Source organism: Belonocnema kinseyi, chromosome 4 (assembly GCF_010883055.1).
Source record: "Belonocnema kinseyi isolate 2016_QV_RU_SX_M_011 chromosome 4, B_treatae_v1, whole genome shotgun sequence".
NCBI lineage: Eukaryota > Metazoa > Arthropoda > Insecta > Hymenoptera > Cynipidae > Belonocnema > Belonocnema kinseyi.
The window spans coordinates 85,039,385-85,066,795 of record NC_046660.1 but is presented as its reverse complement, the minus strand read 5'-3'; the positions used below and the strand labels follow the sequence as shown (position 1 = coordinate 85,066,795).

The 27,411-nt window shown below is 31.5% G+C and overlaps 1 protein-coding gene across 8 annotated transcripts in view; it reads right to left on the bottom strand.

The window, feature by feature from the left end:
* Positions 1 to 1,413: 1,413 nt before the first annotated feature.
* Positions 1,414 to 27,411, bottom strand: part of LOC117170661 (poly(rC)-binding protein 3) — a 57,121-nt gene continuing 31,123 nt past the window's right edge. For 4 of the 8 annotated variants that reach the window (XM_033357578.1, XM_033357582.1, XM_033357580.1 and 1 more), the window contains exons 6-8: positions 21,170 to 21,265; positions 19,308 to 19,600; positions 9,514 to 13,218 (exon numbers count right to left, since the gene is read on the bottom strand). In XM_033357578.1, coding sequence (XP_033213469.1) covers positions 12,837 to 13,218; positions 19,308 to 19,600; positions 21,170 to 21,265 — 771 coding nt within the window. In that variant the 3' untranslated portion in view covers positions 9,514 to 12,836. Of the gene's footprint in view, positions 2,717 to 9,513; positions 13,219 to 19,307; positions 19,601 to 21,168; positions 21,266 to 27,411 lie in introns of those variants that run through there. The other 4 variants (XM_033357581.1, XM_033357583.1, XM_033357585.1 and 1 more) reach the window with 3 other exon arrangements.

Genomic DNA, 27,411 nt, shown 5'->3' with positions numbered 1-27,411 from the left:
CGACGAGAGTTCTGCGGCGAAAATTAATCAGAAGATACGAAAAAAAGGCACTTTTGCCACCCTGATATCTCGATTCTTCCCGCCTAGAACTTAAATACAAATTTTAATCATCAAAAAATCAGGATTCGAGTCTCGTCTAGAAATCAGAATCGGTATTTCAAATCCGTCAATTATTGGTTTCAAATCTTCCTTGGATTTAATTACTTTTCCAAAGGAAGACTTTCAGAAGCCTTCAACTAATTTTGAGGGTATGGTAGCCATTGGTACTGAATTTTATGAAAACAATTTTCTCTTGTTTCTTTTTATTTTGTTCTCAAGGCAGATGAAATGCATGACGAGAGGAACGTACGGATTTGCGTTTGCTAGAGATTATTTTACGATTCACTTCGAAATTGAGAAAATCACAACAATTTTCCTGAAAACTTTGGAGAATCTGTCTGTTTGGGAAGCGCGAAGATTTTCATTTACGTGTGCGAGTTTTTCTTTTTCGAAAGTTGCCACGCGCCGAAAGTACTCGAGAAGATATGTTTCATGATCCGAAAATTCTTCGGAAACGGTTAATTATTGCTGTTTGTGAATTATTACTTTGCCACTTACACGTTTATTATCAATTTTTTTCAATGATATGTTGGAGCAGTTCGAAGTAAAAGTTTTTGATGAAAACCAGGTACTATCGCAAATTTGTGATCCTAATTAATAATCCACAAATTTATTGAATCGATATGGTGAGAGGGGATTTGAGAAATTGACGAGACAATCTAATTGTGATTTTTGCGAGGTCGTGTAAGCAACTTTTTTATGGGGGGGGGGGGGTACACCCTCATGTTTCGAGAACAGAAATAAGGTCGATGTTGCAACGGACTTAAAACCGAACTCTTAGGAAAGATAAAACAATCTGATATTCCTCGACTTCATTCAGAAATCGATACAAAAATCATTAATCCTAATATTAAAAAGACTTAATACTGCAAGATTTCAAACTAATTATTAATTACCCCAATTTTGTCCAATCACTTGTCAATAATCTTTTTTGACCCTATTCATAATTTTTATCTACAGTTTTTAGATATTCGAGGAATACCGATTTCAACATATTTAAACAAGTAATAAAGATGACTAGGTTCCGAATTTCTAAACCTACGAATAAATTAGAAAAAAATCTGATTTGCATAACAAATAAATAGAGATTTATTAGACTTATAGAAAGTAGAATTTTATGATTAATTGAATATTAATTGACTAAAAATTAATCGATTGTCAGTCCGTTGACGATTTTTGTTTCTAGAAGGAGGGAGAAGGAGAGGGAAGGAGGGCGCCTTCTATCAATCAAAGCGAGCTTTGATCTCGCACCTTCATTGCTCTATCTCCTCTAATCATTTTTTTTTAATTGTATAATAAATATATATATATATATATATATCGTACATATACTATATATCGTTATTTATTTATACTCCATGTGATAATTTGTTTCTCTCTCACTTTCTCTCTCTCTCTCTCAACAGAAGCCACTTTTATCGCGTCACGTTTCACTTCCATGGAGTAACGATCATTTCAATACTTTTTTTTTGTCTCGTAAATTAAATCCCGAATTTTGTTTGATCGTAAAACCGGAAGTAGAGTATACAAGACGCGCGATCACAGGTGGTCAAAAATCTCATCGAAGTCCATCAACCCCGGAAAATTATATTTATAAACATTAAAACTAGTATCTGCTGGCCAAACAGAATTGTTAATAATGAAAAGAATCAAATGTTGATTCAAACCACCTGTGCTCGTGAAATTCTGCGTACAATAATGAATCTCACACGATTGTTAAACCCGAAATCTCGTGAATCACGTGATAAATAAATTATCGATACTCATTTTTTGTTCCTACTCTTTTACTAGCGCTCCTTGTGCGTCGAGCTCACGAGAAAAAATCGACCTATCCCATTTTGTTTTCACCATATATATTTTTTTTTCGTCCCTCTACTCGCTATAAAGTATAAAATATAATAGAAAATAAATACATTTAATTATAAGCTCCAATGAATATCACAAAATGATTTCTCGTGTGCCGCGTGACGCGCGTAATTTTAAAAAGAATCGGCGTTTTTAATTTAAAATTTGGAAAAATCTCGCACGTGTTCACGAATTTCATTCGCGAAAACTTCGTGGAGTACGCGATGATAAAAAAGAAAACGTTAACAACCGGTTTAAAAGTATCGACTACTATTAATAATAGTAATAATAAACAATAATTAATTAGATAATTAATTGGTAATAATAATTTGTTTTTTCATCCTCTCGTTAAATATAAAAATGAATATATATATATATAACGTATCTTTGGCTTGTTCCCGTTTACCAATCGGCAGCAGCATGAGGCTGCAGCATGCTTTTTTTTTAACCTTTGTACAGATTTGTACACTCGAGTGTTTTGTGTTCAGGGATGTGTGTTTGTTTTTTCCGTGTGTTTATAGTTACCTAGTGACTGTAATGGTGTATGTGATCTTTTTACTTTTTTTTGCTTGGCATTTTAGCAGGCTGGTTGAACACAGTTATCGACCCAGCCCTAGATGCCATTGACAACTTCTTCATGACACTTTGCGTCCTTCGATGGTGTCTCGCGAATGTGAAAATTCCATTTTAATGTATGGGAGACTTGACGATGTGATTTGGCGTGATGTATTGAAACGCAGGAATCGCCATTCCACCGGTCTCTAACGATATCCTGAAACAGAAGCAATATTATTTTAACCTTTTGCACCAATTACCAAAACAATCGCCCATTCAATTTAACACTTTTACAATTATCTGCCTACTCTCAACCCTAAGGATTCTTCTTCTTCTTTTTTTTTTTTGAAAATCTACACTCAAAAAATGTAAAAAATAGACATATATAACATCAAAGAATTGTTTTAACCTTTAAGTATGGACGTGCAGTCTCGCAGACCGCACCATCTTTCTGATATGTAAACCCTCACCTTTGGCCTTCTTCGAGGCTGATTTTAGTAATCCTGCGCGTAATTTATATTCATCTTTCAACATGTTTCAAGGTATTTAAAACGCAAGATGTCAGCAAAAACTTGAACCTCACAATACAAATGGTGGACGTACCAGAAAAATTGTACTTTCTGACTATTCCATCACCCAGACAGCAAAAGATAAATAACAATAAAATTTCTTAATTTCTTACTTATTCCAATGTCCCTTCATATGCTTGTATAAGATAACAAAAACTTCTTTACTTAATTAATTAGAGATAAATATATACAGCGGTCTGTGAGACATCAGGTGCATTTCAGTGAAAAAATGAAATCACATCCATACTTAAAGGTTAAAGCGTATTTTAACATAAAAACATCGAAGTTCAAAGTACTTATTTCAATACTAAATTATCGAGTATTCTGTAAGGTTTATGTTTAAAATTTAAATTAAAACCAATCGAAATTGAAACCAATCGAAATCAAAACTGCCAACTTGAGACTTTAAAAATATTTGCTGAGTACGGCCAAAATAAGGACTTATATAAGGCCTAAATGTTTTATTTTCCAATAAAAAATTATTTAAAATAGGTACTTCAATTTGAATTTGTACAGTATTAAACATCCAATTTTTAAATAGGTACAGTTCCATCTTATTTGAAATGATACAATTTAGAACGAATTTATTAAATTCAAATTGGTTCGAAAATAGAATTGTTTACTATTGAACATTCTCAATTTAGATTTTTTCCACTTGTAACGTGTTTTCGTATGTAAATTCCCAAATTTTCACCATATTCTTTTTCACTATTACGACGCTTCCTGTAGTAAATGAAAATTTGCTAAAATTTTTGTTTCAGAAAAACATAATTTGAAAGAATGTCAGAAAATTTAAATTGTGTCATCTCTAAAAGCTTCAATTAAAAGTCATTTTAAAAGCTCAAAGTTTCCAATAGCTAAATTCTGAAAGCTTTACAGTCAAAATTGTTTTATTATAAATTTTTAATATTGTGTATTGTATTCAAAATTGCTAATTTTCTAACGCTTCTGTTAAAAATTGTTTCGTTTCAGAATTTTAACAATGGGAGACCGGTACAAAATTGATTTTGAAACATCTACCAGAAGACATAAGAGTTTAGCGAAACATTCTTTTTTTAATTAAAATTTATTTATTCAAAAGTTTATAAATTTTATTTCCTGAAAGAATCTTTAAAAATGATACAAATAATGATTTTTTAAATGCCTTTTTTCACGGGAACACTGAACGTTTTAAACTTTTATCGTGTTTTTCGCCAATTAATTTATTTTCTATAAATGTTATTGTTGTTATAATTTTAACTAGTTATTTTGGAACTTATTATAGTCCAATTTAACACTGACATACATTACACCTAATATAACATTTATCTAAAATTAATTTGTTTGTAAAAAACATAATCAAGTTAAAAAATTCAATTTTTTCGGAAAGAAGGCATTATAAAAATGATTATTACCATTATTTGAAAGGATTATTGAAAAAAATGATATTTATAAGTATTTCATTACAAAAATTAAGAAGCGAAAATATAATTAAAAATCGACGGTCTTCCCTTGTAAAATGAAAGTGCACTATTTATAATACTACAATTTAGAATTGTCAAACTTGCAAAAATTAAAAAAATACAATTTCAAATATTAGCTTTCATAATTCAACAAGATAAAATTTCAAAACTTTTAATTGCAAATTAAAAGGCTTTTAATTAATAATTTTACTGCGAAGTGTTGAAAGTGAAATATTCTAAAACATATTTTTGTGTTAATTCACTTTTTCATAAAAGTTGGTTAAATACCCGTCAATGAAAAAGTACCTCTTCAAGGTAATTCAGCATCATTATTTTGAATTGAATTAAACTTCAATTTTATTCTCTTTTAAAAAGCCACTAACAGGCTCTTTAGTATACATTAAATTTTTTACGAGAACGTGAAACTACTATGTTGCAAAGTGTTTGAATACTAATAAAAAAAGGTTTGAACTCATTGCTATTACAATAAAGAATCAAGCAAATGTCTTCAAAAAATTGAACTTTGATTTTTAACTTGAAGGAAGTTCAATAATTTCATTCCCAAGCTAGAATTTTTTAAATTCAATTTATCAAACTCAATGTTTTTTTTTAATGATTCAGTTATCATTTAATTTACAATAATATATTTTCAGAAAGAGAAATTACTTTTAGAAACTCCAGTTTCTCTTAAAAAGATTGATGTATCAATATCGTTATAAAGCTGTAGAGTAGAGCTTTTGTAATGAAAACATTTTTTCATTCTAGAAAACAAAGGAAAATTATTACCACGTTTAAGAAGCCATCTCGTAATTTAAACATCATTAAGAAATAACAGTATTGGAAACATGAATTTTTATTAAAACTAAAATTAAATGTAATCCTTTGTTTAACTGATAAAGAAGTTATTATATTATAATATTTAATTGAATTATCATATTTTTTATAATAACTAATTCATTCAAAAATAATTATATTGACAGTCATTTTCATTTTAATTTTTTATTTTTAACAAAAATATTTCATAACTGTTATAAATGTGGAGTATTTTGTGACTTTTTAATTAAGATTCTCATTTTGAAATTTAATACAAAATCTTGAATTTGAAACTGAAGTACTTTTTTCTAACTAGCAAGTATTTTTTCAGATTACGAAATACGATCGAGTTCATAAAAAAATCCCCAAAGAGATTTTTTAATAGAAAAACCCTGTATGATGATTAAAAGGGAAGCACGTGCTTTGCTGTGATTTTTAAGAATAAAAAAACTCTGACCAACAAAATTGTTCATAAGAGAAACGGTAAAAAGGAATAAGTAGTTTAAAAGGGACTACAAAGGAAGGAGTTGGTGCTTACCGAAGATGGGCAGGAGCCTGGGTCAAGTTGGTTGGATGGAAACATCTTCTCTCACTCTACATCTCCACTCTTCGGCATGTTTGTATTTTACGCATATACACATTATATATGTAATATGTATTGATTAAGTGTCACAAGACACTTCATTCTCAAAATTAAACTACAATTTATCACTAAGCCACTAACTTCTGTCACTAAATTTTCATATTATCTATAAAAAAAAACTTACTCTTTTCTATTTGCTCGTAAGTCTACATTAACCTTAGTTAGCCACTAATTTTTTTACTTAATAAAATAAACTAAAAATACTTTTTAGTTCTAAGAATAATAAAAAATCCCTTAAATATATAAAGTTAATTATAACACAAATACAAAATTATAAAATAAAAAGGACAATTTCTACACGGAGAGAAATTTCAAGAGATTAATTCACGAAACTGCTCCTTGATCTTATTCTAACTTCAGCGCAAGAACTAAGATCCTTGAACCCTTGCTTTCAGAGCAACGGCCATTGCTTTAAAATCAAGAGATCTTGGTTCTTGTGCCAAAGCTAGGATAAGATAAAGAAGCAGTTCCGTGAATTATTATTTTGAAATTTCTCTCTGTGTAGAATGTTTGAAATAAAATATAAGAAAATATTATCTTAAATTACTCAATCAGGGTGTCGATTCATTAAAGTTCAATTTCAGAGATTTTTACGAAGAAAGAGGATAATTGCATTGTTGTATTTTAAATTATTAAAATAAGAGCTTAAAAAATTTCGAAATCACAAATGTTTAACTCAAAAGCACAATAATTTAAACGTACATATAAAATTGAAGATTTTAAAGCTTATCAATTAAATAATTTTAAATCAAATGACGTTAAAAAGCACAATTTTTAACTTTTATAAAATGAACAATGTTGGCAGTTTAGAACTAGATAATATATCTATTAATAAAAAAAATTAAACTTGAAATTTAGTTAAAACTTTAGCGTAGTAATCCCCCCCCCCTCCATTGGTATCGATATTTCTTGAAATTATTATCGTTTGCTGAACAACAAAAATTTTACAGCTCTTTCACCGAAAAATTTTATTTTTGTAAAAAAAAAATTGAAAACGATTTTTCATTAGCTACCTAAAACCCTTCTTCATATTTTATATCGCAATCTGCTGCTGACCTGCACCAATTTGCGCCCAGTGTAACTTTTACATTGTCAAGTTCCATATCTATTTCCTCAAAAATGGATAAATTTTTGGTAATAAAACTATTTTTAGTCTAATTTAGGCAACATGTTTGCTTGAGAGTGGACTTATGTTTGATCTTAAAATGGCGATTTAGATGTTACACAACTTTTTTTCGCTTCCCTGAAAAATGCAGATTTTTTTATCTAGTTCTGTTCTGCCAAACTTCAGTTGAAAGATTCCTGCTTAAAAAATACAAATCTATACTATCATTTCCAATGCTCTTAATTGACAAATGAATCAATACATTTCTAAATGTTCAACATTTATATAATTTAAAGCATTTTTATGTTAGCGGCATTACAATTTGACTACTTATATCCTTTTTAAGCTGAAAACGTTTTAAATTAGAAGCTTTATTATTTTCAGTTGTTTCAAATTAATAATTGATCATTGTTACTCATACATCAAAGTTTAGCTTTCATTTTTCAATTAGCGCTCACAAATTTTTTATTACAAAATTGCAAACTGAATGTGTTAAAAATAGATTATTTAACACTGAAAAAGTATTTGAATAGGATTGGAAATAGAATAAAAGCATTTAAGTTAGTTGTCTTGCCAAAGGTCAGATATCTGAAAAAATATTTTTTCTATTATTTTAAGAATGAAAATATTATTACTGATGCCATTACAAATAAAAAACATTACTTTTTATAAAAACAGTTAAAATTCACAAAAAACAACAAAAATTTATTTTAACCATGTTTTTTGCAACTAAATTTTTGCTGACCGTTGCTTCTTACGAATTTTTTAATAATAATTGTATTTTAATAAATGTCGGGTTAGTTTTTCCCGAAAAACATTCTCTAAAACTCTACTGTTTTCAATTTTGAAAGTACATTTTTTTAAGGCTGAAATCGTTAGGAAAATTTTTATTACGAAAACATTTTCTAAACAAATACTTATATTTTAAGATTATTTAGTAATTTTTAAAACTCGAAACTGTAGAATTATACAAAATGTTCTCCCGGAAAAAATAAGCCGTCATTTATTAAAATTCAATCATTTTTCGAAAAATGGTAATAAGTGACGGTCAAAAAAAATTCTATTGCAAAAAAAATGGTTAAAAATTAGTCGTTTTTTTGGGACAAATTTTAACCTTTTTCATAAAAAAATGTTTTTCTTTTGAAATAACATCAGTTATAATAGTTTGATTTTTAAAATGATAGGAAAACTATTTTTTTTAAATATCTGATTTTTGGCACGACAATTACCTTAATTATAAATTTAAAGTTATTTTAAAATTAAAATAGCATATAAAGTTTCAATCAGGCGTTTGCATTATTTAAGTTAGTTGTGCCAAAAATCAGATCTCTGAAAAAAGTATTTTTTCTATGGCTTTACGAATCGAAACATTTCTGACGATATCATTTCAAATAAAAAAAACGTTATTTTTAATGGCAAAATTTTAAAACTGACAAAATATGCATTTTAACAATGTTTAATGCAACTCCATTTTTGTTACAATTTCTTTCTTATCAATAAAAAAAATGGTTGAATTTGAATAAATGATGCCTTGTTTTTTAGGAGAAAGCATCATCTACAACTCCACTGTTTCCAAGTTTGACAGAAAATGTTTCTCTGGCTGAAATCGGTAAGACAATTTCCCACACACAAAAAGGACGAATGATTTATTCAAATTCAACTATTTTTAAACATGTCATAAGAAGCGAGAGTACAAAAAAATTAAATTACGAAAATTATTGTTAAAATAATTATTTTCCATGAGCTTGAGACTTTTTCGCTAAGAAAATTTATTTTTCTATCAGAAGGCATGACTGATAATATTATATAAATTCTTAAAATCATATACATTTTTTTCTTAGATCCCTGAAAGTGGGCACAATTACTTTAACTTCTACAATTGTAAAAAAAAATATTGCTCAAATTTTTATACTTAAATTAGAGTTCAATTTTAAAAATCATTAATTTATATTTACAGTTGATGAAGTTAAAAAGTTTACAATAAAAAATGCTCAATTTCGAAAGCTTTCAATTTCTAATTTATTAGGTTATCAAGCTGTATAATAAAATTCTATTAATTGAATATGTACGTTTTAAAATAAACTGAATTATTTCATAATTGAAAAAGTTAACAATTGAACTTACATTAAAAAAAAGAAAGAAATTCCATTTCCCGATTTGCAGTTTCAGCAGCCACCCTGACATTATTCACACTATTCTTTTAAATATTCTTTCGGAAAATCACAACTTTAGTACTCTTCCTACACAAGAGTGTATATTTTGCTAAAATAGACATAAAAATTCTAATTTATCATATAAATTGCACGCTATATTCCAGTTTCTCGATCAAATCGACACCCAGATCATTATTAAAACAAAAAAGTCATTCAACTTCTTCTTGGAGAAGTAAACCGCTTTTGAAAATATTATTTCTTGTACTATCTGAATCAAGAAATTCCAGTATTGTAGTATTAAACACGCCTAGCTTTATTCAACAATGTAATACACAGTAGCAGCAATATGCTTGTTTAGCACACGATGTATACAGTTTGATATCGGTACCAAGTATTACGAAGAACCAAAACAGCGCCCATTGAAAATTTGAATCACTGAAGCAAGAATAGATCTTAAATCCCTACAAAAAATACCGAACCTCGAACACCTCGAGGTTTTCCTTCACCCCTGGAACAATTCTTTCTAAGATAAAGAAAAATCGAGGCGCTGTATAAATCCTACTGCGACCGTTGACATTATTGTTACATTATTGTATGTATATACAGATATATAATCCTGCGAAGAACCTCTGCTTCTCTTATTACTTTGCTTCTCAAACGCTGATCGTTCTCTTAACGATTACAATCTGAAATTTCGCCGAGAGAAACCAGAGGTTCAAAGTCGAGCTTCTTCACGAGATGATGATTCCATAATAATCGTCCAAATAGTCGAAAAAACGATTTCCAAATTTGCAAAAGACTAGAATGATCAAGAATTTATAGGATTTAGATGTTAGTTTTTTAAAAACTTTTATTAAGAAATACAGTGATAACGTACAAGAAATACAAAAGCAGTCTCTTGTAGATTGTAAAATCCAATTTCACCCGGAGCGATGATTATAGAAAGATATAAGTATCTTATCTCCCACCCCCGTGAAATTCGATCTCGATCAGTTTTTCTTTTCTCAGTGGAGGATCGACGTTTCCCGACTATAAATTTCTCGTTTCCACGAGTCGCTATTGAGCACACGAAATCGATACTCAATCTAATAACTAAGTAGGTCCTTAATTATTGCTGTCATCATGAAAAACTGACTGTCTTTTACATTCAGATACACAATCAGTGAACGAGTCCTCGAGTCGCGATCGAATGGTCCGCATTAGCAAGAATCGCATTAAACTTGAAAATCGTTCGAGCCTGGTCTAGAATAGAACTTGCGTCTCTTGTCCTACCAACCGTCGTTCATTTTTCGCAAAACAATAATGTATCAAAGTGACAAAATTCACGCGGTCTATTCTAATCACCTATCATCGTAATGATAGAGTTAGTTAGTGAATTCGGTGTGTGCTATTACAAATAAAAATGGATACACGTGTCGAGCTCGCGAGATGCAAACTGATGATTATTGGGATATACGGATGCCTTGCGCATTACGATTACCATAGATAATTACTTTTGCTTACATAATCACTACGATAATAGAGTAGTTATAGATAATTATTTTTATACCTAGCGAATATTTCACGTAGCGATATTTTATCGGATTCGCGACCTTATTCCTTATCGTATATGATAATAAGCTCTCTCCTATTTTATTCCCCAGCGCAGGGACGACGTATTCCAAAAATGTGTAATCAATATTCCTTCTCTATTCATCGGGCCCACTTGTCTATTTTCGAACAAAGATTTGGAATTTGTACAGTTATACTACGAGGAGGAATTATGATTTTTAAAACAAAATTATACTATCCCCTCGTAATATAAAATACAACTTACGAATTTTTAATTCACTTTCCATCTTTTCATTGATTCATTGAAAATTAGCAAGTGAGCTCTCAGTTTCACGAATATTTTTACTATGTCCGAAAGATTATATATTAAATACGCATCACATGATTCCAAACGTAGAAAACTAAATTCTCTCTAAGACAAATTACAGGTGCAAAAAACTATTTTTTTTTTGTTTTTGTTTTTTTGTTGTCACTTTCTCCCCGTCCTGTCATACATGTACTTACTTCATCCGCTCATTCTTTCGCGAAAAACGCTCGACTATCACAAAAAAGATTTTATATCGGAATACAGCTAATCTAGTAAATATACTTGATTGAGGGGATAATTGCAAATCACAATTATAATAAGAATATAAAAAAGACTCGTCTTTTGAGGAGCCGGTCACGATTGAGAATTCCTCAACAAAAAGCTTCTAAAAAGTTTTCTTTTTCCACCTTTTAAATGAGGAAACTTGAAACTCGAGAAAGAATAGATAACAAATTGTAAATCATTTAAAATTATCCAAAAATTATTTAAATCCAATATCTTTTAGTTACCCTCTATGAGAATCGTGTCGAACTTCAGATAAATTTTCCGGTAAGGTTAGAAAAAATATAACAGATTTAAACCAATTTCCCCAAGGCATTATTTTTGTCCAAGAAAAACTCTCATACAATCACAAAGAACATAATAAGTTAAAGTCATACTTATCAAAAGAAAAAAAAGTGAAATTAAAAAATATATTATTACAAATATAACAGATTAATTGAATCTAGAAAAACTCAAGTTTCTTCATTGTCAAGATCAATTGTTACTGAATAACGTCCACCTTGGTGGGAAAACCTTGAGCTCGCGTGGCGTAAAAAAGAATCAAAAAACGCGCTGATCGTGACGTCGCGGCGGCTCCTCTTGGTGAAAAATTTCCCAGATTCACGTTCAGACGTCGGTTGGGTTATAACATTTGTATCGTAAAAATTCATTGCGGCGGAAGCTCGACACGCTGTCTACGTCGACGACGACGACGCTTCTTTCCCTACTGTGTTTTTGTATTGTTTTTTTTTTCTTTTCAAGCAAGAATGCTGATCTAATTACGCATGTGTTCAGCGCAAAGAAAATGTCTCTGCTCGCTAAACATTGCTTAAGTGTTTCCTCGATTTTTTTTTGTTGGAGATAAAATAATTGTATCAAACGGTCGAGTAGGTTTTTTTTATGCCCGATATGGTCTTTTGATATAAAACAGCCAATAATTACAAGAAAAAGGATTGAATACATTGTTCCAGGCTCTATAAAAAGAAATCTATGCTGCCGCGCCCCAAATATCAACTTTTTTCGATTTTCGATAGATTGAGCAAACCAAGATTTACTTAAAATGTCATCCGTATGGTCGCGGGGACGCGTTACCTCCCTTTTTAGTTCGAACATGGTAGTGCAAGAAGAGAGCTTTATTCTTTCATGTAGCTTTGGCCTGTTTCTGAATAATCGACAATTTAGGTGAGAATAACTAGATTAAGAACAATGAAAATTCAAGAGCTGATTTGTGACCTGAAATCTAGAGGATGCCATCGTCGAGTCAGATGAAACTAATCACGTATTCAACTAAATTATCAATGTCGCTTACAAATACTTTGATCATTTTTTTTCCACGAGTGTCGGCGAAGTAAGGTGAAAAATCTTGATTAATTGATTGATTGATGATTATAAAACGTTGAGCGAGCAGAGATTTTGTTGTTGATGCATCACTGTGGCGCCACGCAGCCTGTCTTAATAGCAGCGTCGTCGTTATCCGGAGTCTCGTGGATGTTTCAGTACGGGTTGTACTTGGTTCTCTCGGACTTAAATTTGCCGCTGTCAGTGGGTCCGGGTGCGCCCGGACTTCTTAGCCTTGGTGTGAAGGGCTTGTGCGAGCGATGCACACCAGTCGTTTGAACTGGTAATGCAGTTGCCGCGGCGCCTGCAGCGCCACCTAGTAATTCCGTAAGCCCACCAAGAGCTGTGAGACTAGAGAGGGCGTTGAGGGCGCCTGGCTTGCTTAGCAGCTGAGCCAATGGGATGGCGCTGGCCAAAGGAGAGGCATTGGTAGTAGTGGTAGAGGGGGAAGCACTGGCCCCGGATGCCCCGGGAGTGGTACCGCTGCCAGGGGTTTGGGTATTTTGGGCCTCTAGGTTAGCTTTCTGCAGTTCGACACTGGGGAACAGACACAAATCGTAAAAGGTCAGGGCAGGATGTAATCAGTTGAGTGAAATTTAACAGAGAGCAAAAATGGATTCAGATTAAACAAAGAAAAAAATAAGTGAGAAGAGATAATAAAACCAGATTCGTCAGATACAGTACAAAAATAAAAATTAAGAAAAAAATTTGTATGCGGAAAGAGATGTCTATTGTATGTGCAATGTGACTTGGTCACGTGCGCTTGGGAGCGTGACAACGGCTGTGGGATTGACTAAAGTTCTAAAGAGAGAATATAGTATACATGCGAATTTTCGCAATTTATCTACCCAAATTTAAAAATACTACTGATTTCATAAATTCAGATCCGTCAATGCAGTTAAATTCACTGGGATTTATTACATTTTGATTTAATAAGATTCATTGGAATCCAGAGATGAATTTAAATTGATAGAATTCTTTATGCCTGTTTTATATCGACGACGGCGCCATTAATTTGAAACTATTGTGAATGGTTCAACTGGGATTTGCCATCTGTTGCCAAAAAACAGATCTAGAAATGGTAGGCAGAATTTTAAAGATGCTTTCTTTATAATTTTTTCGTGGAGTTTAAAACATTTAATGCATAACAGAAATAAGTGTTTATCGAAAACAAAGTGTTTCAGATTAAATTTCCATCTTTTGCAGTGAAAAAAAAATTCTTGACAAAAATGTTTTTCAAACAAAAAAACACAATGCTTTTACTTCTTATTGTAAATGGTAACCCATTATAATCTTAAATGAACTTATTCGTAAGTAAACCTAAATGCAAACTAAATTTTTGTTCATTTATACAAGAAATATTTATTATCTAAAATATATGGCATATAAGTTAAGTTTTAATTCTTATTTTGATTTTAATCTTCCATTATTTATATTCTTTGCATAACTTGGATAAAACTTTTAGATGCACACTTCAACTAAAGTTAATTTAAACTTACGTGAAATAATAAAATAATTTTGTTTGTTTATTAGAAAAACTCTTTCGGCATTTTTTTTACTGTGTAAGATAGAAATTTCATCTGAATACTTTACTTTCCATACTTTTTACTGCAAAATAAATAATTGTTTTAAACTTCACAAAACGATCATAAAAACACTTTTACGCAAAAAATATAATATATCTTTAAAATCCTACATTTTCTTTCTAGTTATTGTTTTTGCCACAAGGTGATAGTGAACAGGTTAAATAATACCATTCCTAATTGGGAAGAAATTTCAATCGATAAACATGTATTTTAATTTTTGCATAAGTGTTTTTATGATTGTTTTGTGAAGTAGAAAACAATGATTGAATACTAAAAACAAATATTCACAAGAAAGAAATAGTTTTAGATAGAATTTTCATCTTATACAGTGAAAAACACATTTTTGTGAAAAAGTTAAAAAAAAAAACAATTATTTAATGTGAGTTTTAATGCATTGTGAGCTTAAAAAACTTTGATTATTGTATGTAGCAACAAACTATTCATATTATGCCAAGAATACGAATAATAGATGACTGAAATTTGAATACGAATTCTAATCAAACTTTTAGATTAGATTTTTGAATACTAAATATTTAATGTATAAATTAATGAAAATGTTTTTTGTAGAAAAATATATCTGTCAAAAAGTGTGGCTTTTCAATGCATAATATGTAAATTGCATCTAAAACACTTGGTTTCCGTTTAATACTTATCTTTATCATCCAATAAATACTTTAAACTCCACAAAAAAATGGTTAAAACACTTTTATGCACGAATTAAAATGCATCTTTAAAATCGTGCATATTCTTTCTAGGTCGAATTTTTGTCACCAGGTAGCGTATCGCAGTTTAACCATTCCCAATAATCCACTAATTATATAAATTTAAATTTATTATAATTAAATAAAAATCATTTGATTTATATTTATAAAAATTGAACTTACAGTGGCCAATTTCAGTTTGAATTGTTAGAACCACACTGGAAATTACTAGAATTCAGTTCATATTAACTAAAATTGAACTTAAAGTTACTAGAATCGGTTTGCCTTCAGTCAATGGAATTTTCTTTTCTTGAATTCCGTTTAACTGAGTTTTAGTTTGCCAAAATTTCACTTAAATTCACATTAATTTTAATAATTAATGACGTCGACTGTAAAAACTAAATTCCTTAGTTTATTAAAATAAACTCCACGTAAAAAACACCCTTCTTCCAAACCATAAAATTGAAACAAGTAAATTTCTAGTAATAGTCCCAAGAATATTAATTCTAAATTCTCAAAAACTTTAGAACTCTAGGATTGACGGTAATAGGAAATGGCGTAACGTTATCACAAACCGAGCACAACCATTCCACATTCTTCATATAATTCATTCTCATTATTAGTATTAACTTTAAATATTTACTTTCAGAACTTTGGTTGTGCTCTGTTTGCGGATTTGTCGCTGTTTGAGAAAAGCGACCAGGAGGCAAGGATGTGGCTCCTGAAAATCGGAGGAATTCGTTACTGGATTTTTCACTGTTAATTTTCTACCAAGCGTTTGTTTGATGGCAAATTCACGAGTTTAAAAAAGCCATATCCCTGCCGTGCAAAAAGTGGAAATTAAAGTAAACAAAGCACGATGTGCACTCTGCCGGAAACCATAAGCTGCCGAAAAAAGCAGCTGTTATCACCAGAAAAATAAAGCTTTTCTCGCTATAAGGAGTTTCATTTTTTTTTTTCATTCAAAAGTCATTAAAATTAAAATTCTGTTTTAGTCGAGTCAAAGCTTTTCTTGTTGGAGGCAATAGCTAAGAGCTGAGATACGAGATAATAAACGCGGTTTGGATGGACAGATGGATGATCGGACAGAGTGCAGATTATGCAGTGGGAGTGCTGGGACAATATGTAATTATACGATGATAAAAAGTTATGGTAAATAGAAATATTCGGGATGATGGCGTTCATTCACAGTTATGCAGTAGTAATGTGAGTGACAATCTGGAATCAAATATATAATGGATTATAAATATAACGTGGAATGTGTGCTGTAGTATGGGAATTGGTCCTTTGCTTTGTGAAATGATTCTGGACAGTTTTTTCAAGGTGATTTTGCAAACTCTCTCTCACTCTCTCTCTCTCTCACATTATTATGATTTTTAGATAAACTAAGGAAATTGAAGAAAAAAAGCATGGTGACGTTACACGGATAGACACAAGAGTTAATCATAGCAGTGAGCAATTTGAATTAATAGAGCCCTCGTCTAAACACACCAATAGGACAATCCAGAGAACAATTTAAAATTTTCATAAACCAATAAGATAAAAAATTCGTCTCACCTTATTAAAAATTTGACTATGAATTGCCACTTAGCATAAGGAGATCAAACGATTGGTTATCACACTGATTTTTGGAAAGCATGGTTTACAACTTCTAAAGCGTCCGATTAAAATTGATTCTACGAAAAAGCAACAAATTATGATTTATATTCTTTAAATAAACTATTTTGTTATCGTAAAAATATGCATTTAATGAAAATGTACTCAAGTAATTTTTTCTATAATTATTATTAACCCCCCCCCCCCCCAAATTATAATATGAACAAATAGAATTTAAAAATGATAATTATATATTTTATCTTACTAAACATGAAAACACATAAGGCAATTTGCAGTTGAATAGCTACTCGCGATTCAATGAAGATCCCAGATGATAATACGAGAAAGCGTAAAAAACGAAATAAAAAAGCAACTAAGAGGCCTCCGCGAAGAGAAACGACCCGGGAGGTCAATCTACCAGCTTTTTCCCCCTCCATTTCGTGTCAAGCTAAAGAAAACATTCAACAAAAAGTGTCTAAACACCTGTTCCTTTCTCAAGTGGATAATTCATCTTTTTTACTCAAGACCTTGCAGCAGCACGACAGAACAATTCAACAATTTTAAATTGCCTCTTCCTCAGCTCAACTAATTTCATGGAACTTTAAATTATTGTTTAAGCCCTGAATCTTTGTTTAACAAAGAAAAAAAGAAGCTAAAATCAAATTAATTAAATTCCAAATAATTCTCCGAGCTTTCAGTGTTCATTTTTAAACTTTTAAAATTTAATTATAAAAACAAAAAGAAATTAACCGAAATTAGAATTAAGGTTTCAATACTTGCAAGAAACGTAAATTACTTCTAAACAGTTAATCACCGAGGCAAAGCCATTCAAGCCAAGTTAAGCCACAGTTTCAATAAATCTTGTCCGGGATTATCGGTTTTACTCACTGGTTGAGACGCTACAAACTTTTTTTTCCATTTCGAACGAAGAATAAAAGCTTTAGTTTTACTGCGATTAAAGAGATATCATTATACAGAAATGAGGTCTGCTTTGTTTAATGAGCGCAGATGCTGTAGACGACTCTTTACCCTGTATTTCTCATAGTTAAAACTGAAAGCTTTGGGAACTATTTTCTCTCAAATCACGGATTGGAGGCTTGTAACGGAAATTATTCATTGGAAGCCTCTTGAGGGAGGAAAACCGAACAAATTCGTCAAATCGATTTACGGGAAGGAACTTTGTGACTGGTCGTCTGGGGTCAATAGGATAAGTCATTGTTTGTCACTTATGGTATTTCTGTATGGGAGAGAGAGCAAAGCCAGAAGTAACGAAAATAAAATGTAAAAACTGAATAACGGTAACCCTGTTTAGAAAAATAAATTAACAATATTCTCCAGATACTTTAAATACATTTAGATATTTGTGGATGCCCCAAAGTACAAAAGGATTTGATTGAATTTAATGAAAAATGGAATTCAAGTTTTTGAGGAACGGAATGGAAATTAAGTAGCTGTTACTTCTGACTTCGAGATCGATTGTTTATCACTTGAAAGGACAGCCAGCGGCATTTGGGAACAGATGTTGAACGGAGTTGAATCTGCAGGATACTGAAGGTACTGGACCTGGAAAGCAGGACCTGGAAACAAAGGATTAAGAATTGATCCTCTTGAGGATGAGGATGAATATCTTTTGCCGGTCCTTTTTTCTTGGCGATGTTGGTAGCTGCTCTTGCAGGTGTGACTTCTTTAAAGTTCTCAGCTGAATAATCTTAATCTTCAGACTAAGAGCCTCACCTGTTTCATCTTAGATAGAATGAAATGACGCTCTATAACACTGATCTTTTGTTTTTATTCACGACATACACTGTGACGTAAAGCCATTCCTTTCATTACCGTTCTAATTGACAGTGACGAAATGCCTGCCGAGAGAAATGTCAATTTAATCAAATTCAGATTGGAAAGTACATTTTTTAATATACTTAGAAATTCACTAGCATTCAATATGTTTTGTTTCACAATTCAAAATTTAAAACAATCTAATCTGAAAGCTTCTAAATTGATGGGCGATTTAGATCACGAGACAATTTTAACAACATTTGGTTGTATTTGCATATGAATGAACAAGTTAAATAACCTGAAGTCAGAAATAGACTTTTTATCATTTGAAACTAAAAGATATTATAGGGTTTGCTCCAAATTTCAAAAAGTAAACTGATTCCAATAAAAAAATGAGATCCAACGTTTCTTCCGTTGTGCAAATCGTCCCGACAATGTCACGCAACATAGAACCATCGCGGGGCTCCGATTCGCCGAGTTTCATTTTTATCCACTCATTTTTTTTACAGATTCTTGAGAGCACGCACATCACGAAGAAAACAAAAAAAAAGAAAAGAAAAGGGATAACGCGTCGAATCGGATCGCCGCGAGAGCGCACGCAATCCGGTTTCATACATTCACTTTAGAAGTAGAGTCGTCGCTTTGCTTAAAGTCCGTTTGACATCAAATGAGATTGAGAAAAGAATTTGAGAATTGACATGGATAGTAGAAACGGAGCAGAAGTAGAAAGAAATATACCTGTGCTTCGTTCTTGAAAGGTAAGGCGAGAACGTGAAACTTTGCTCGCACTCGAAAACTGGCCGTCAGGAAATTCGAATCCTGGCGTTCAGATTCCGGACTCAAAGTTTGTTTCGCAGAGGATCCTTTTCATAAGGATTAATATAGAAAAGTGCGGAGAAATTAAAAGAGAATCTCTCACGAGTTTTGTTTTCAGTGATCGCGATAGAAAGCGTCTCTGATAACTCACCTCATGTTGATGAGATATTGCGCCAACGCTACGGAGTCTGGATTCCCTGTGATCGTGATTGTGCGATCGGTGGCTCCACCTTCCCGTTCCTCGCAGTTGCTGATTCTAATCATGGCTCCTGAGATTTGACGAATTTCAGCGATCTTGGTGCCAGCTTTTCCAATGATGCAGCCAATCAGCTCGTTTGGCACTGTCATCTCATGCGTTTGGTTATTGGCTGCTGGTTGTTGCCGGTTTGTGTTGCTGGTGCGCAACTGACTTCCGGCCAGAGCCGCCAGTGCTAGGGAACAGTCGTTGAAAACAGAAACGTTAAAAGCAGAACCGTTTCAATTGCCTATTGGGATTTTTGATAATTATGTGTAAGGAAGGATTGTTGGAGTATTCAGGAAAGCAATTTTCTCGCAACTAGGACCCTCACGTATTCAACCTGTTTCTTCAACTTTAACTAAAATTTAATAAAAAATTTTTAAATAGAATTTTAAGCTACTTTGAAAGCTGCATCCATAACTACAGCGAAAAATTGATGAAATTTTTGCTAGTTCACTGAAGCAGTATTAAGTTCTGATTATCAAAAACATGAAAGGTTATACTTAATTTTCCAACTGCCATAATTTTTTCCTTATTAATTTTTTATCCTAATTGACCGTTGATATTCAAATATCAGAATTGTTATCTTGTAACTTTTTCAACGTAGAATCTTTTATAAACCGAATAAAAAATTGATTTTTTACAATAAAAAAGGAATGTTCAACAACAAAAAACAGTTAAATTTTCGACCAGAAAGTTCAGTTGCAAACAAAATAGTTTAAATTTCAACGGATTAATCGAATTCAGAAAACAAACTTCTACCAAAAAACGTTTGCATTTTTTATAAGATAGATTCATAATTAACGAAAAAAGATGAATTTTCAATCTAAAAGGACGAATTTTCTGTTCAAATAGACGAATGTTTAATAAAGCAGTTACCAAAATGAATTACTTTTTATCGAATAATAAAATTAGTTGAAAAGCGAAAATAAAAGAACAACTTGAAACAAACTTTAATTTTAAAGAAAATAGTAGAATTTTCAACCTACGAAAATGAATTATCTAACTAAATGAGGAAATTTAAACCAGAGAAAAAAAGTTAATTTTCAACCAAACCATTGCAGTTTTAACCAAACGAGGAAATGTTAACCAAACAGGTACGTTTTCTAACAATAAAACCAAGTTTTCAATTAAAAATGATCAATTTCGAATGAAAACTTAATAACAAATTTTTGCTTTAACAGATCAGTTAAACTTAAAGCCGAACCTTCAAAAAAAAAATATTTTTTCACAAAGTGGGTTCAACCTTCAACCAATTGATTTTTCTACACAAAAAAAAGTATTCTCAACGAATAATTTAATAGTTGATAGTTCAACTGAAAAGGATAATTTTGACAAACTTGTTAAATTTGCAACCAAATAATATTCTAAAATGTAATGAAATATATAATGATGCAGTCAATCAGCTCGTTTGGCACTATTACCATAAAAGCTCACACGCAGAACTGAACTTATTTTTCAAATTCCAAGAACATGAGCGAAACTCAAGAAATTTTCGTAGTTTTTCCAAGTAAAAAAAGGCAAGGGTTTTTCCAGGTTTTCAAGGATTTTTAGAACGCTAGACATCCTGTTCAAATCTATTTTTATTACTTGATATTTTTGTTTGATTCTGATTTGGGCATTCGGAAACACAATTTTGAGAATCGGTATGTTGATAAAAGCGGTCATGGAGACATAGATTTATATCTTCTTATACGTTATAGCCTCTAGATTCTAGAATTGACCCTTTTTAAGTGGCGAGGACTTTGGAGACATTCTGAAGGTAAACACTTACCAGCTGGATTCAGTCCACCGGAGTTAGCTGGTGATCCTAATCCTCCGAGACCCAACGCTGCCAATCCGGCTAAAGGGCTGTTGCCAAGCTTCCCCATCTGAAACAAATACGAACATGTCCACGGCTCAGCATACACCTCTCAGGTGCCTTAAAGTTTCGAGGAAATTGACCTACATTAACCTGCCTGCTTTCTCGAGTGTCACTCATTTACTAACTTTGACTATACTAGGGTTACTGACACAAAAGGAAAACTCACTATTGACTAGTTTCATCTCGCTCGTGTCGTCTCGCGATCGTTAAGGTAGAGTCTGTCTGTTTTATTAATCATAATAAGCTCAAAAAAGATTGGGAAAAATTCCTTCACGTCACAAAACCTAAACCCGAAGTTCAATTCCAGGTTTTAATTAGAATTTTTCGAAACAAAAGAAATTGATTTTATTGGAGATAAAGTTTCCTCGTTTCGACAAACATACGGCAAAGTTACGATTGCTGAAGTCGCAAGGGGACAGCGACAGGTAAACGTTTAAGATCCGATGCAATCGTCGAAACTTGGAAACTCCTTTAACAAGAGGAAATGTTTCCTTGTCTCTAGACATGGATTTAACACTTAGCGAGATTTCTTAAGGTCGTCCACCGTTTGGTTTCAATTCTCAATTTTTATTACAAGCTTGTTAAGGAATTTAAGTTAATTATTAGAGGGCTCAATCTCTAGTACAGAAAATCGAGGCACTTTCATTATTGTAAAAAAGGTACTTACTATTGTCAATAATTAAGACTTTACTGATTGTAAAGAACGGGACATTTCTTAGACCACCATTAATAAAACAGACTGCCCTCGCTCATCTACCTAGTTTTAGTTCTCGAGGACGAAGGTGATTTTTTCATCATTTTTCAAAGCTTCTAACATATTATATCTGTCACTCGCTTCCGGCATCAAGGAAGGATGCTCGCAAAAAAGAAAAGATTTCGTTCAACTCGAGCCCTCGAGAACATCAAACGAAAAATTCAAATTTCCGGGAAATGTCCTACTGATATTCTGCTGCTTTTCTATACCTTTCGGTCTTCAATAAAATGTATATGCGATATTCTATTAGTACTAAGTTTATTAAATTTCTATCGGACCAAAAAATACGGATTTATAAGATCATAAGTTCCTGTCAGGTTTATTTTTTATTTTCAGCTCGATCTTCTGGCGCCTACTGGGATCTTTTTGAGGAACCTGGATTCATGCATGGATTTCTAAAATCTGAGAAAAAATCGAATAGGAGTTTAGATTAATTTTCTTGAGACTCCCTTCATGGTTCAATTTTAAATTCTTTTTTAAAGGAAAACCATAAATTAACTAAAATAATATCTTGTGGTAATTGTTAGACAATGTGTAACACTGGTTTTTATTGGAAAAATGAGTTCGATTTTTCATATTGGTAGAATCTCATATTGGTGAATTTAATTCTGAAATATTCGAGTTTTGTAGTTGAAAAAGATTTAAAGAATTATAACCAACTAATTAATTGGGTTCACTGCGATTTTCGATTTCCTGAAATTTATTCGGGGTAGAATATTGGTTTTCACAAATACTTGTAACGGAAGTTAAATCTGTTTTGAAACGCGCGCATCCATCGTGCGCGTCGTGCTAAAAGTGGACTATCGATCATTGGACTGAGCTTGGCCCTTCGGTCTAGTCAGCAGTTTTCAGTGAAGCACGACCTTTGAATATACATTTTTTTTCTTTACGTGACTGTATATCGGTTAACCGGAAATTAGATTTTCGATGTGTCAACTACTCGAATTTATTATTTCTCGTTCTTAGAAAGATCATAACTTTTCAGATAAGTTAGAAGGAATTTTATGTTTGAGCACAAATATTAATTTTCAGAACAAATTTATCGGTCGAATTGATAAGCATCCGAATTTTAGAAAAATGGAAATGATCCAAGATTATGGACACAAATTTGCAAAGACTTGAATTTACAAACTTTTAGCCTGGAAAAAAAGTTCTAAATCATCAGTTATTCTAAAAAAAAATTACAAAATACAGAAACCAGTGAAGAGACGAGTTCCAAAATTGCAACCATTTTTCTTCTCAGCAAAGTTTGTAGAGATCATTTTGTACAATGGTGAAGGGGGAATGAATTGACGAAAAATGAGAGGACCAGAAACTCAGAGCAAAAGAGTAAAAACATTTGATATTTTTCAATGTAAACAAAAACATTCACATTAAATTATATGGAAATTCTAGAGTAGATATAATTTCGATTTTAATTAATATATATATATATATATATATATGGAGAGCCTTTTAGAGCAGAGAATTTCTGATATTAATAAAATTATTACTGAAAATACGTTCGTAATTAGCACTTCGACAGCATAAATGCAATTTATGTGCAATATTCTCTAATAATTGAAATAGGATTCAAAATTGGAAAGTATACTGTATCATATTTAAATTAAAATATCGAGAACTTTTGAGTTCACAGGATTTTGAAAACTTTCGAGTTTCAATTGATTTAAAATTACTTATTAAAAATTTTATCTAGACACATAAAATAAGAAAAAAAAAACATTCAGAATCGCCCAATGAATTCATTTAGGAAATATTTAAAATAGGAAGCGTTTAAGCGTTTAACATTTAAGCGTTCAGAACAATCTTACAAGTTTGAATTTAAAAACATTAAAAATGTGAAGTTTTCGACTTCGAAATAATGTTTTTCAATTTTACCGACTTAAATACAAAAGCATCAACATTTAAAAGATAACTGTTTAAATAAAAAAATAGAAATATAAGAATTTAAAAGCTTGCGCTTGGAAATCTTCGAAATTTAAATTGCGCAAGTTTAAGAACTCTGAATTGATAAACTTTTTAAAGATTTCTACTTGAAGTATTTGTATTCCAGGATCATATTTTAAAACTTATTTATTTCATATTTCTTCAAAATATTTTCTTCAATTGAAATTTTTCGATAATGAAATTTAGAAACAATTAAAATCTACTGCAAAATATTCGTACCAAAAATAATACAGAATTTAAATTAGATTAAAAATGTCAATGTACACGAATTCCAAACCTTTAAAATTCTGATTCTGAGCGTCTTTTAAGGTTGAAAGTATAAACTAAATGCTTTCAAATGAAACTTGTAAATTTAATTCAGACATTTTTTAAATTTGAATATTTTAAATTTAGAAAACATACAAATTAAAAACTTATAAATGATTAAATTGGAAATAATCAACATCTGAAAGCTTGCAATTGTAAAGCCAAAGAATTATAAATCTTTCAACTAGGAAATCATTGCCATTGTAACTCGAAAGTTTTTAATTCCCAAAAGAATTAGAAAGCTTCTTTGAAATCTTTACTTGGAGACTGCCCATATAAAATCCCTTAAAAATATTTCAACTAAAATACGAAAAAGACTGAAGATAAATGAGAAAATAAAAGAGCTCAGATTTAAAACGTAACAAGAATAAAAATTGTACGAATGCTTTTTGGCTCTTTTGTCATGAATAAAAAGGAGATGGGGTGAATGAAAGGATGAAGAGGAGCGATGAAGCCAATTCTCATTTCATTGTCGACCCGGATGTCCGATAGTCTTATGATTTCCGGTCTACGTCACCTAATCTAAGGTACCTAAGTTTCTATAAAAGCTTATCTTATATGAGATTTATATTTATCATTTATATACATAGATGATTTCTCTATAGCACGCCTCCTAACAAACTGATGAGACATGATTCTGACTTTTTTGTAATATATATATATTTTTTTAAGGGCAGCCCACCCTCGCGCAAACTCATCGCTAGTCGACGCTAAGTGACAAAAGCCATGCCAGTAAAGGGTCTAAGGTGTAAATGGAAAACTTAAAATAATTGTGAAAAAATAGTACTTGCCTAGAGAATAAACTAGACAGAAAGAAAGATAGAGAAAAAAAAGCGATTTAAAGTGGTTCTTTATTGAAAAATCTTGCAGCAAAGTTGAAAAAGTCGCACATTATAATAAATGGCATTAATAAAAAACTGATTAAAAACAAATGTTCAAATTGTGTTTTGCCCTTTGGATTAAAAATTACAACTCAAAACTTTTGCATGATAAATAAACAGCTCGCTTGCGTTCCTAGTTTTGCTTACTGATCCAATTAATTAGCAATACTAATTAATTAAACAGAAACTCAACAGTTTGCTACCGAGCTTCATAAGTGCGCAACGTGCGTATTCACCAGAGTGTAAATAGATCCGATTCCGTGTAAATATTAACTCGGATGAATGAATAATTATTTCCAAATTGCTGTTTGATTTTGTGATGACTTTTTCAACTTTTCGGGGGCGGGAAGCTTTCTCGAAATCAAATTTATTTAAGCTAAGCTTGCATATGTATAGACTGGTAGAACTACGTCGAGTTGTGTTTTGCCTATTATATCGCTTCACGTGCGTCTGCTAAGTGGTTGACTTCAGGAAATGGATGATTGAACGTTGATGAATTCTGACGAGGACATTGGCAGCAATGCATGATTTTAGAATTAATTGTGCTGGCTTGATGATGATTAATGATCGTGTTGGTTTCAAAAGACTAAATATGGTTCCAGTGACTCAATTTTTTTTCTTTGTAAATGTCATTTAATTTGAGATCGCCTAGACACTATTGAATAGAGACGATGAAGACAATAAAAAGGTCAAATAAAATTAATGAAAACTAGGCTGGCGATTATAATATTGTGACAAATTTTGAATCATTCAATTTTAATAATTTTTTTAAATCACTGAGAACCAGTTTAACAAACGATTTTCGAACGGTAAACCATTTACAAATATTTCTCTAATACAAATTTGAAAGGAGGATGAAAGACACGATAAATTGGAATGTCCCTTTAAAAAATAACCAAGTTTCAGTAATTATTTCTATTAGTCGAAAATTCGTGGTAGAGAAAAATGGGATTTTTATTTTCCGAAGTGCCAGAAGAGTAGGAAAAAAAATAAAGCTAAGAAAAAGGACTAGCAATTTGTCGCAAAGACGTTAAATTTATTCGCTTTTCAACGACTTCGGAACTTTGTTTAATTGCACCGAGATTTGTAAATATTTAAGTTCGCCAATGACTTCGAATAGTGACTCTAATAACAAAAATGTTAAATATGAAGTAAAAATACAAAATCGAATTATTCGGCTTTATATAGGAACGCTTTCATCGAAAGCGTGTGAATTTTCATAGTATCATTTTGTTCTCAGAGTTCTTTATACATTCTGAGTAAAATCGCATTTTATAAAGAAAATGCTGAATTTAGTTTGAAAAATAAAGAAAAAGCTCATAACTAAATTATTCGTGCCATGCAAAGTTCTGTTATTTAATTACAGATCGAGTCAACCTTTTTCTCTTTTTTCATTTTCGAGATTTGATCAAGAATTGGAAATACGAGCGGATTTCTTTTTTTTTCGCGAATAAGACATAAAAATGTAAGAGAATTATTTGAACGATTTCGATTCTGATCGACAAATCGCAGCTTTTAGTAGCTTTGCATACAAAATCTTCTGTTACATTTACTGAATTTACTCGCTGGCACTGAGAAATAAACCCCAGCCAATTTGTAAACCCGGCACTTTGAACAAATCCCACCCCTTTCAATAATTCAAAGTGTAAACTCGCGCGATACCACAACTTGTTCCCATGTGTGCTTGTTTTTCAGATTCTACCCCTTTCTCTTATACCAGACCGTTTCTACAAAAATATTAGCTAATTAGCAACTAAACACTTTTTCACCAGTTCTCGCTTTTAATTAAGTTTCCGCTAATCCTGGATTCATAAAAATAAGATCAGAAAATTTATCAGCGCACATTTTAATAATTCTTGAAGTCCACTCGAATCATCAAATTTGACTTATAATTTGATAATTGAATTTCCACCTCTAGAGATTAAATTTTAATATTGAGTATGTGGAGTTGATTCGATTGCAAGAAATAAAACTTGAATGCAACAAGGAATAATAATTCCAGAACTTTTAGAAGCTTGTCAAGAGACTTTTTCGGCGATTTTTTTATTTCCTTTGCGATCGGACGACATCACGCGATGGAAATCAGTCATTGTACGACCCGTGAGTAAGCATTCATGCCAAGCAGGTTTTGTGTCACTTCCTCAACGTTGGAACATCAAGGGATAATTAAGGGCATGTGACACAGCTAAATACCTATATTACCGACCACAGTTTTTCAGTTCACTGAATGTTTTTTTGAACCTAAGAACTTTTTTTGTAAATAAA